The sequence below is a fragment of the Aquarana catesbeiana genome, linkage group LG10 (assembly GCF_042186555.1).
Source record: "Aquarana catesbeiana isolate 2022-GZ linkage group LG10, ASM4218655v1, whole genome shotgun sequence".
Taxonomy (NCBI): Eukaryota; Metazoa; Chordata; class Amphibia; order Anura; family Ranidae; genus Aquarana; species Aquarana catesbeiana.
In genome coordinates, this window is record NC_133333.1 from 245414924 (window position 1) to 245427982 (window position 13059).

At 45.4% G+C, this 13059-nt stretch overlaps 1 protein-coding gene across 1 annotated transcript in view; it reads left to right on the plus strand.

Moving 5' to 3' along the window:
* Positions 1 to 13059, plus strand: part of LOC141111357 (uncharacterized) — a 66052-nt gene that overhangs the window by 23059 nt on the left and 29934 nt on the right. Inside the window, exon 2 of the mRNA XM_073603582.1 lies at positions 4947 to 5075. Within this exon, the coding sequence (XP_073459683.1) occupies positions 5052 to 5075 (24 nt within the window). The 5' untranslated portion in view covers positions 4947 to 5051. The remainder of the gene's footprint in view (positions 1 to 4946; positions 5076 to 13059) is intronic.

Here is a 13059-nt window from a genome sequence, read left to right on the forward strand (position 1 = left end):
GGCAGGATTTGATGAACATACAATGTTTGCTGGTCGTGGAGGTAGGATTCCATTGAAACAAACCTCTGATGTGTTATCCCCATCAAAGGCCCGGCTTTTGGCTTTGTTCCATTATGATGCGCGTCCTTTGTGCTGAAAATGAGCTCCAACAAGTCCTGTCATTTCAAAGTGGGCTTAAAGTACATCAAAGGAAAGGGAGGGCACTACCAGCCACCTATTTACCAGGTAGAGCTCCGGAGAACATGTACCCTGCCCCCCTAGGCACTGCTTGTGTCCAAAACAAATGCTAACGAGGGTGGGGGCGCAGTACCAGACAGAGACCAGGGCAAATCCATTGAAAGAAAAACATTTATTGATAAAAACTTCACAGTCAGAGGACAGTTTTTGCATGGTAAGCCACGTGCACAGGCAGGTAGGAGAGCAGTATGATGAACAACGGGAGCATAAGAGGAAACTCACATGGATGGTGAAGAGCACAACACCACCAGGTCAGGCGAAGGGCTGGCTCAAACCCCTGGATCCCCCATGGGGTAACCAGAGGACTCAATCGTGGCCCAAGGGATGGACGAAGTTGCTGTTGTCCCGACCAGTTTTTTTTTTTTTCAACCATTTTTCAGTCAAGGCACCCATTTCAATTATGGACAATCTCGAAGCACCTTCCAAAAGTTATGGGCAGCCTTGAGGCACCCCATTTTAAAATGTAAAAACGATTCTGATAATGCAACAACATCCACACACGTAGGACACCCAACATTAGAGGTGATTTATTCTTCCAAAGCAAATTATTATTATTATTATTATTATCATACAGGATTTATATAGCGCCAACAGTTTACGCAGCGCTTTACAATGTAGAGGGGGGACAGCACAATTACAGTACAGTTCAATACAGAAGGGACAGGAGAGTCCTGTTCGTAGAGCTTACATTCTAAAGGGAGGGGGTGGTGGTACGAAAGATAATAGATGCGGGGAATGATTTGATAGGATTGTTAGGTGGGTGTTGGATAGGCTTCCCTGAATAAGTGAGTATTCAGGGATCTCCTAAAGGTGGACAGGTTACGGGATCGGAGGCAGGGAGTTCCAGAGGATGGGATAGGCTCTGGAGGAGTCTTGAAGGCGAGCATGGGAGGAGGTAACAAGGAAGCTAGAGAGCAGGAGGTCCTGGGAGGAGCGGAGGGGACGTTTTGGGCGATATCTGCAGATGAGGTTGGTGATGTAGATGGGGGCGATGTTGTGGATGGCCTTGTATGTTGTGGTTAGCATTTTGAATTTTATACGGTGGGGGAGGGGAAGCCAGTGAAGGGATTGGCAGAGAGGAGCAGTAGTCATGGATCGATTAGGCGAGCTGTATAAGTCCAGCAGCAGCATTCATAATAGACTGAAGGGGGATAGCTTGCGTAAGGAAAGAGTTGCAGTAGTCAAGGCGGGAAATAATCAAGGAGTGAATACGTTGTTTTGTGGTGTCATTAGCCAGGAAGGGTCGAATTCAGGAGATGTTGCGGAGGTTAAGGCGGCAGGATTTATCCAGTGATTGGATGTGGGGGCTGTGGAGGTCAGAGCCAAGGATTACACCCAGGACCATGGAATATGTGGAGGGACCAATGGTTGTGCTGTTGATCTTAATGGTAAAGTCATGGGGGTGGGTGGGGACCGGGAAGGAGGAAATATAACAAGCTCAGTTTTAGAAAGGTTGAGTTTGAGAAGGTGGTGTGACATCCATACCGAGATGTCATTCAGTAAGTTTGAGATCCGTGAGGAGATCGAGGGAAGCAATACACTTTTGCAAACTGGTAGTGACCAGTGTTCCAATGTTTCTCTTCTCCCTCAGTTTTCCTCCATGACTTAGCTAATGAGACCCCAAAGCTGATGAAGAGAGGCAAGGGAGGGTCAAACAAGAATGCTTTGCAGGCGACTGACATCTTCCTTATCAACTGATGATGTTATTGGTCGTTGTATTGGTGTACAATGAAAACCTGTGGCTTTGGGTAACTAAAAGGCAGTTTTCATCCACCCACCGGCTCGTATACAATTTTGGGGCAATTTTTAGGCATTTTTGCCAAGACACCCCAGGGTGCCTGGACACCCTGGTTGAAAAAGCCTGGTCCATAGCATGACCCTTGGCAGTTTCATGACAGACAAACAGCCATTATCAGAAACAAATCCTTAGCCACTTTAAGACCAGGCCTTTTTTTGGAACTTTTTGCTTACAAGTTTATATCAGTATTTTTTGCTAGAATATTACTTAGAATCCCAAAATATTATATATATATATATTTTTTTAGCAGACACCCTAGAGAATAAAATGACGGTCGCTGAAATATTTTATGTCACACCGTATTTGCACAGCGGTCTTACAAACTCAATTTTTGGGGAAAAACTACGCTTTTTTTGAATTAACAAAAAAAAAGTAAAGTTAGCCTATTTTTTTTTTTTTTTTTAATTGATGAGAAAGATGATGTTACGCCGAGTATATAGATACCTAACTGTACACTGGTTTTAAAAACGTTGCTTCTACAGGAGATTTGAGTTCTGCCTGTAGAAGCAGCTCAATGTTATCCTATGTGTCCATGCACATTAGGACGTTTACAGGCATATTTTGAGTTCAACGTTTGAAGCTCACTGCCAGAAAAAACGTAAAACTCTCCTAAACTCGTCTAGACTTAGCACAAAAAATGATCTATATGACCGTTTTTTACTCCCAAGAGAACAGATGTTTTTTTTAAGCCCAGTGTGCATGGAGCCTAATGGCGGCAACAGCAACTTATAGCGGCATTGCGACATTGTCGTGAACAAATCGTACACTTTGAGGGACCAGTGACATTATTATAGTGATCAGTGCTGAAAATATGCACTATCACTGTACTAATGACACTGGCAGGGAAGTGGTTACCAGGGGTGATCAAAGGGTTAAATGTGTTCCTAGGGAGTGCTTGCTAACTGTGTGGGGGAGGTGCTTGAACTGTGGGAAGGCAGAGATCTGTGTTCCTGCTTTGTAGGAACACAAGATCCATGCCTTCCCTTGTCAGAATGGCGATCTGCCTTGTTTACATAGACAGACCGCCGTTCTCTCTGCCTGTGTCCTGAATAATTGCAGGACCCGCTAGTTGTCTCTCGCTGTGTCCAATCACAGTGGGAGCGGGTCACCGGCAGCGCACGTGCGCTCCTCCGACCTGGAAGTGCAGAAGACGTACCTGTACGTGATTCTGCGCACATGAGTGGCCGCCCCGCAGTAGATGTACGTGGGGCGGTCAGTATAACGGAGCATCCCACACTCCGCTTGAGTGCTTCTGTCATATACCACTTCCTCCAGTCTGAATATAGATATTAGATATTACAGCGGCTTGCAACCAAGAACTAGGCAGTACTCGTTTTGGCTGCTGAACTGGAACATGAACTGTTCACACAGAGATATACACTCAGGGGGCAATCCCCCCATCTTTTCATAAAGAAACAGGGCGGGGTAGACTTTACTTCTACCAGTAGCATGACACAGGTGTATTCAAACTTCTCATCTAACCCACAGAGAAGACATATACATGCCATAATAGGTTGCTCCCAAGGCAGACACAAACAATGGGATACAGCCACACCTCAAACGATCTAGTAAAGAGTCTACAACAGTATATGAGACAATATACAATATATATATAATATTCCAGTGTGTTTGTACAGCGAGTCTTGCAGCTTAGACTGGGGTTCTTGGTCACCCTGTACCCTAATAAACACAGGGTGACTTACACATAGGAGGGGGCGGGGGAGCTGGACAAGGAGATTCCAGTGCTCTCCAAGGTAAGCTGAGTTCCACAAGCCCCCGGCCCAAAGTGACTCTCGTCACAGTCAGCAACAGGTTAATGTTCTCATAAAAGACAAAAACTGCATCTAAGAAATGTTTCTGATTAAGTTTAGTGAAAGTTTCACTCTATTCATTTTCTGAAGTCGAATGCAAAGCAGAATTCACACCTTCGCACTCCTATGTGTGAACAGTGCCTCTATGAAAATTCATTGTGAATGAGTGTTAGGAGTTATATGTCACCTCTCTCTTCTTGGGCCCGGCTTCTAAAATCCTTCTTGTAGGAGTTCAGTAATTGCACTTTAGAATCACAGGGGGGGGGGGCTGACATAAATGGCTGTGTCCCAGCCCCCCCCACCGGTGTGGATTGAAGCATTGATAGATGCATCTAGGAGGCCACGTAAGTGATGGTGGATTTGTCTTTTAGGCCCCTTAGGCCAGCTATACATGATTGAGTTATTCTTTTCAGGCCTGCGGGTTAAACAAGAGAAATCGGTCGATTCCCACATCCATATTACATTCGGCTCCATGCTGGTTGTTGTATTCAGGCAGCCCCTGCACCCAATGGCACTGACGAAAAGTGACTGCATTTGCATGCTTTTTCCACCAGGCTTCGATCCAAGGTTAGAAATTTGGCCGAAAATCGAGGCCATGTATGACTAGCTGAGCTTTGACCCGCAGCCTAACCCATGGCACAAAGCTTTTAAACTGGTCATAAATTTGGCTGGTTAAGCAGGAACTGACAGAGATTTGATCCATCTATGGGTAGGCTGGTTGTACCCAAGTTGATCCATCGATTGACTTGGGTACAACCAGCTGTCAGATCTTTTACATGAGATTATTGCCATTGGCTATAGCAGCTAGCAGTGATCATTGTGTTCTGCCAGCAGGGAGGGCTCCCCATAAAGCCTCCCCACCAGCAGAACACAATAGTGCTGTGGAAGGCTTTCCCCCATCGACTCTTGCTGCATTGGTGGGGAAATCGAGCGATTTTTCTTTCATGCAACCTGTGGTGGAAGGGAAGGAAATCGAATCATCTATGGGCTGCTTTACCCACCTGATACACAACTCATGAAAAGTAACCTGCAGGCATCTGACATGTTGTATGATAAATTATAACATTTTCTTTTTGATTTTTTTTTCTTTCTCTCTCCAGGCTTTAGTGAGAATTGTCCATTGTTGGACGTCGCTCCGATCTTCACATAGACTTGCAGATTTGCTCTTGCTCTTCGGCCAAAAAGTAGAAGGAGCAGAAAGCGACATGGCTGGCCATGTGTCTCCTACGGTAAGCCGCAAATCTTGATCTAATAAACTGGATGAAAGTTAAAGCGCATGCCTGGGCAATGCGTTCTGATATGCTAGACCAGTGGTCTCCAAACTGTGGCCCACGGGCCAGATGTGGCCCTTTGCTTGCCTTTATCTGGCCCTTGGTGCATCATTTCTCCCACTGATATGAGGCACTACTCCTACTGACATCAACAGTGGGGCATAATTTATTCCTCTGATACCAATGATGGGGCACAATTCTTTTAAATGACATCAATGTTGGGGCACCAGTCCTCCCACTGACACCAATGATGGGACTCTATTCCTCCCACTGACACCAATGATGGGACTCTATTCCTCCCACTGACACCAATGATGGGACACTATTCCTCCCACTGACACCAATGATGGGACTCTATTCCTCCCACTGACATTAATGATGGGCGCTATTCCTCCCACTGACACCAATGATGGGACTCTATTCCTCCCACTGACACCAAGGATGGGACACTATTCCTCCCACTGACACCAATGATGGGACACTATTCCTCCCACTGACATTAATGATGGGCGCTATTCCTCCCACTGACACCAATGATGGGACACTATTCCTCCCACTGAGATCAACGATGGAGCATTATTCCTCCCACTAACAGCAATGATGGGACACTTCCTCCCACTGACATCAATGATGGGACACTATTCCTCCCAGTGATGGGACACCATTCCTCCCCCTGACACCAATGATGGGGCACTATTTTTTCCCACTCCTATCAATTTTTTCCCACTCTCATCAATGATGGGGCACTATTCCTCCCACTGACATCAATGATGGGACACTATTCCTCCCAGTGATGGGACACTATTCCTCCCACTGACACCAATGATGGGACACTGTTCCTCTCAATGATGGGACACTATTCCTCCCACTGACACCAATGATGGGACACTATTCCTTTCACTGACACCAATGATGGGGCACTATTTTTCCCACTCCCATCAATGATGGGACACTATTCCTCCCAGTGATAGGACACTATTCCTCCCACTGACACCAATGATGGGACACTATTCCTCCCACTGATACCAGTGATGGGACACTATTCCTCCCACTGACACCAATGATGGGACACTATTCCTCCCACTGACACCAATGATGGGGCACTATTCCTCCCACTGACACCAATGATGGGACACTATTCCTCCCACTGATACCAGTGATGGGACACTATTCCTCCCACTGACACCAATGATGGGACACTATTCCTCCCACTGACACCAATGATGGGGCACTATTCCTCCCACTGACACCAATGATGGGGCACTATTTTTTCCCACTCTCCATCCTCCTGACCACAGGTGCTATGCAATTATTTTGCTCCAGCTGACCACCAAGTTGAGGCCACTGATGCCAGCGCTTTTTCTACCTCCACAGGCCTCAGTCTGGCCCCCCTAAAGTTCAAAGGACAATACATTTTGTTTATAAAGTTTGGAGACACCCTTTTCTAGACTATAGAATGCCTGCCACCTTCTTATCCCCAAAACATAAAGGGGATGTTTTGTAGTCCACCAAATGAGGACTCGAGTAATAATGACAGCACTGCTTGCGTTTTCAGGAAACTGGGCGGGGCTGACAACCCTACATAGGATTTTTGGTGCCACAGAGAGAGCGTTGTCAGCCCATGAGATGCCCTGGAATTTCCAGCACTTTTTGAATCTGCTAATAAAAGCATTGACTGGGGTATGGTGTGTATGGGCTGAGCACATCCCGCCCAGCTGTCCAATTGGAGTGGAAATCTTGGTTCTTGATATGCAGTCCATTCCTGGCATCCCAGCGGCATAGAGAAGGATTCGAGAAAAATGAATGTGCAGGCACCATGAAGCATGTAAAAGAGAAAAATATAAACAAGCCAGCGCTACAACTTTAAATGAAAGTGATCTGCTTGCAATGAAGGCTAAATACAAACCCTTATAATGAACAATAAAAATAAATTGCAGTGATAAAAAATAAGACTCCTCTGTGCATACAATGTTACAATATTAAAATGAACAACCGTCCCACTGGATCAATTAAAGTCCGCTGTAATGATTGGGTCAGTTCTTAGTCACTCAATAGATCACATATCACCATCACAGATGCTATTAAAAACTTCCCTGTGTTTGAATCAGATGAATTGCCAACTCGCTAGAAATCAAAAACTGCCTTCAAAAGAGCCTTTAGCTACAATCTCAGGGATAGCATTCTACATCTCCAGCTCCTAGTAGACTGGTCCATTCATCCCCTTCAATGGCTCATTCTCATGAATCGGCAGAAAAAATAAAAGACCATATAATGGAGTATTATTTAAAAAGTGTAAAGTGATAAATACCCATGAAACGATCGTCACACTGTGCAAAACATGTCCAAACTCCACAAATACCGATTGGTGGTGTTTGATGTGTCAGTGGCTATTTTTTATTTTTTTTTTATTTTAATGCTATTTTAAAGTGATTGTAAGGGTTCGTTTTTTATTTTTTTAAAATAACAAACATATCATAGTAAGAAATGGTGATATGGATAGGCGACAATTGTCAAGAAAATGGCACCAACATCCCTGTAAGTATATGTAAACAAAGAGAGTGTTTCACCGCTCAGGTAGATCTGAACCCAGGTGTGTAGTTGATGTGAATCCTTCAGAGGTGAAGAGTCCCAGGTGCTGGCTAAATGCAAAGTAGAGCAAAGCTTTGAACAGGAGGATCTGGATGCCGCACACCAGATAAAGCTATGAGTAAGCACTCAATCACGAGTGCAAAACGCGTCAGCTGAGCCTGTACATCCTGCCTGATTGTCTTGTATTTTTGATGATATAATTTTTCAACTTTATCCGGTGTGCGGCATCCAGATCCTCCTGTTCAAAGCTTTGCTATATGTAAACAAGGAAAGATTTTTGGGGGGATTTTTGGGGGTGCCAGGTAAGGAAATTACTTTCCATACTCCAATTTGTAGAAAATAACAAAAAGTTTATTACATGAAAGACAAGCGTTAAAAGATTTGGCTTTAACACCAAGTATGCAGATACAAGAGAACATCTAAAGGTCAAGTCAGATGGAAAAATTGGTCACTCTACAGTGATATTGGAGTGACTTAACCCGACATGTTTCGCGCGTTAGGGCTTCCTCAGGGGATGTTTTTGAGAAATAGATGTAGTACTGCATAAAACAAAATACAGTTAGAAACATTTCAATAAATTTAATACAGAAATAATCATATATACAATATACTATATTGGCCGCCGTGCCCAATACCCATCAGCCCTCCAAAGGGAGATCTTTTTACCTGCGAATTGGTGTTGAGCCAAGTAGGTGACAGACACTAGGTAGCATACAAATGATCTGGCCAAAAAAGGAGCCCAAATGGGGTTATATAACCGGAGTCTATCCAAAAATAAGGGTGAAAAACTCTTTTAACACTTGTCTTTCATGTAATAAACTTTTTGTTATTTTTTACAAACTGGAGTATCAAAAGTAATTTCCTTACCTGGCACCCCCAAAAATCCCCCCCAAAATCTTTCCTTGTTTAAACAAACATATCATACTTGCCTCCATTGTGCAGCTCGTTTTGCACAGAGTGGCCCCGATCCTCGTCTTCTGGGGTCCCCCGGCGGCTCTCGCAGCTCCTCCCTACATCAGATAACGCCCTAGGAGAAGCGCTGTCCCGGAGGTTACCTTGCGGGCGCGCTCCCGAGTCCAGCATTCGGCGGCCATAGACTGTATGACTCGGCCCTGTCCCGTTTTCATTTCTCCCACAATTGTCCTATCAAAATCCAGGACCCCTGTCCCTGTGTCTGGACAGTGCTGATTGGCCCTGTGCTGATCACATGTACCCTCCCAAGAAAAAGAAAAAAAACCTCTCTAGCAATACACACCAAACTGAGCATGTGCAGCTTGACGCCATAAGCTCTGTAAAATCAGGTTATTTTTTTAAGTCAGTGGAAGAAGGATATGATTAGAGAAGACAGGATCGAATAGTCTTTTCACACAATGCAGAGGATTAACCCCTTAGGTTCAACACTAAGGGGTATAACAAGCATGCTTTACTGCATATACAGACTGATTGATTGATTGACTGATTTTACTGTTGTGGTTTTAGTAACACTTTAAGAGATGTTCTGTAACTATATGCTTCTGCTGCTTGCTAAAAGTTTTGTAAATGCCAAGCTCTATGGCGGTTTCCTTTTTGTTGCCTTATGATGGTGTTTGAGTACAAGAGTGAAGCACTGCCCCCAGTGAGAACAGAGGCAGAATTAGAACCTTCAGGGCCCCAGTGCAAGAAACCATGAAGAGCCCCCCGGCCGGGGGCCCTTTCCGCTGATCTAGGGGCGCTTTACTGCCATCATGGAACCCTTAATTTTTGTCCCACAGCGAGCCCTCTTCCTGCTGTCTTGGGGTCCCCCCACAGTGGTGGAATGCCAGGGCCCAGTCGCAAGTGCGACCTTTGGGGCCCCGGTAGTTCCGCCACTGGTGTCTGTAGTTTTTTATTTTTATTTTTTTTATTAATTTGTTTACCATTTTTATTTTATTTTTTTTACAATTTTATTTTTTATTATATTAATTTTTATTTTTTTTTAGGATCCTCGTTGGGGGGCTTTGGTGAAATATCAGGGGGCTAAACAGACCTCCCAATGTTTCACCTTTAACTCATAGAAAGGCGATTGAGGACACCTCAAGCTCCATCTCTGCAGCCTCAGCAGCACAGAATGAATGGACGGGAATAGCTCTGTACAGAGCTTCCCATTCATTTATAAACTGAAACATAGTAAATACAGTTTACTACGCCTCAGCTATAAATTAATAAAAAAAAAAAAAAAGTCAGTGGCCAGTACTATTTATTAAGACAAGGAAGGCACCGGTGAATGACATGTTTACCGGCTCCTTCCCTGCTCTCCATCCTGATAGATCCCCCGCAGCAGCCAGCGGGAGAAGGGAGGGAGGAACCCAGCAGCACTGCGGGGGAGGACGGGGGCTGGGAGAGAGTACACAGGGGGCCAGAGACATCACAGGGGGACCAGGAGAGAGGACAGGGGTGGCATATAGAGGAACCGATCGTTTAATTTCTCTCCTGCCACCGCTGAATGAGGAGGAGAAGCGGGCATTCAGCAGCTGCATGGAGGGATCGGTTCCTCTACCTACCGCCGCCCCCCTACTCAGGTGCACAGGGGGGTCAGGTCGCACTGGCCCCCTAGAGCAAAGGACCAGGTCACAATCACAACCCCTGTACGTACGCCCTGAGTGAGAAGATAGATCTATAAAGAGGAGGATGGATGCCTGTATCTTTTTTTATGTGAAACGCTTTTTGCTGCACATTTATCTGGCAGCATTTATTGGCGGTGAGTGCGCACTGCATGTGGGTGGTGGTTGGAGTTTGGACGCATTTTGCACAGTGTGACGCTTGTTTCACGGGTGTTTACCAGCTTATGCTTTTCAAAATAATACTGCACTTTTACTTTTTCTGAGGATTAATGAGAACGAGCCATTGAAGGGGATGAATGGACCAGTCTACTAGGAGCTGAAGATGTAGAATGCTATCCCTGAGATTGTAGATTAAGACACTTTTGCTGCACTTTTTATGAAGGCAGTTTTTGATTTCTGGTCAGTTGGCAATTTGTCTGATTCAAACACAGGGAAGTTTTTAATACCATCTGTGATGGAGAGTTTCCATTGAGTGACCCAATCATTAATTGATCCAGTGGGACTGTTGTTCATTTCAATATTGTAACATTATCTGCTCAGAGGAGTTTTATTTGTAGTGCTGCAATTTATTTTCTATGGAGGGAGCCATGGTAGACCAGCCTTGCTCAACCAGGGTTCCTCCAGAAGTTACTAGAGGTTCCTTGAGCAATGAGCAATTTCTGCCTCTCAGATAAGTTCCCACTGACACCATTGATCTTTTTTTTTCAATCTGTAAGGAGAAGCATTCTTCCCAATGACCGCCAATGTAAGGAGCATTCTTCTCACTGATCACCAATGTAAGGAGCATTCTTCTCACTGACCTCCAATGTAAGGAGCATTCTTCCCACTGATCACCAATGTAAGGAGCATTCTTCTCACTGACCTCCAATGTAAGGAGCATTCTTCTCACTGATCACCAATGTAAGGAGCATTCTTCTCACTGATCACCAATGTAAGGAGCATTCTTCCCAATGACCGCCAATGTAAGGAGCATTCTTCCCACTGACCTCCAATGTAAGGAGCATTCTTCTCACTGACCACCAATGTAAGGAGCATTCTTCCCACTGATCACCAATGTAAGGAGCATTCTTCCCAATGACCCCCAATGTAAGGAGCATTCTTCCCACTGACCCCCAATGTAAGGGGCATTCTTCCCACTGACCCCCAATGTAAGGGGCATTCTTCCCACTGACCCCCAATGTAAGGGGCATTCTTCCCACTGACCCCCAATGTAAGGGGCATTCTTCCCACTGACCCCCAATGTAAGGGGCATTCTTCCAACTAACCCCCAATGTAAGGGGCATTCTTCCCACTGACCCCAATGTAAGGGGCATTCTTCCCACTGACCCCCAATGTAAGGGGCTTTCTTCCCACTGACCCCCAATGTAAGGGGCATTCTTCCCACTGACCCTCAATGTAAGGGGCATTCTTCCCACTGACCCCCAATGTAAGGGGCATTCTTCCCACTGACCCCCAATGTAAGGGGCATTCTTCCTACTGACCCCCAATGTGAGGAGTATTCTTCCCACTGACCCCCAATGTAAGGAGCATTCTTCCCACTGACCCCCAATGTAAGGGGCATTCTTCCCACTGACCCCCAATGTGAGGAGTATTTTTCCCACTGACCCCCAATGTAAGGGGCATTCTTCCCACTGACCCCCAATGTAAGGGGCATTCTTCCCACTGACCCCCAATGTAAGGGGCATTCTTCCCACTGACCCCCAATGTAAGGGGCATTCTTCCCACTGACCCCCAATGTAAGGGGCATTCTTCCCACTAACCCCCAATGTAAGGGGCATTCTTCCCACTGACCCCAATGTAAGGGGCATTCTTCCCACTGACCCCCAATGTAAGGGGCTTTCTTCCCACTGACCCCAATGTAAGGGGCATTCTTCCCACTGACCCCAATGTAAGGAACATTCTTCCCACTGACCCCCAATGTAAGGGGCATTCTTCCCACTGACCCCCAATGTAAGGGGCATTCTTCCCACTGACCCCCAATGTAAGGGGCATTCTTCCCACTGACCCCCAATGTAAGGGGCATTCTTCCCACTGACCCCCAATGTAAGGGGCATTCTTCCCACTGACCCCCAATGTGAGGAGCATTCTTCCCACTGACCCCCAATGTGAGGAGTATTCTTCTCACTGACCATCACAAGTAAAGTGAGCTGTATATTTATTATGACACGGCTTGTCAGGACTGTAGCAGTTAGCCGATTGGTCATTGGAAGGTCCGGCTCCAAAATAGACACTGAAAGGAATGAATTGGTCTTCAAGTGTCGTAGTACGATTTGTCTGTATCAGCCATTTTCAACCAGGGTTCCATTGAACCTTAGAGTTCCTCTTGAGGTTACTAGGGGTTCCTTGAGCTATGACTGACTGACCTCTCATCTGATGGTGCCTGCAAAGTTCCAGGACCAACACCACTTGGCAGAGCCAGCAAGCATGGCACCAAAGATTTTTTTTTTTAAACGGTCTATAAGGGTGGCATCCTTGCTGCTCACCACCAGTGTATGGGGCATTTTTCCCCCCCTTATTTCAAGGGTTCCTCTGAGGTAAAGAGAGGCTGATTCATCCCATGAAAAGTATTTCTTTATAGAAAAGCAAAATGTAAACGGTTTGTACTGTAGACGTGTTAGAAAAGGTGTAACAAGTCTTTCCAGCATTCCTTTTCCATGCTCTGCTATTTAATAGTGCAGATCTGTAAGGAGTGGCCTGTTTACATGCGCTCACATTAAAGCCGCCTATAAACCGGGAACCATTTTTACGATTACTTATTCCTTTTTTTTACAATG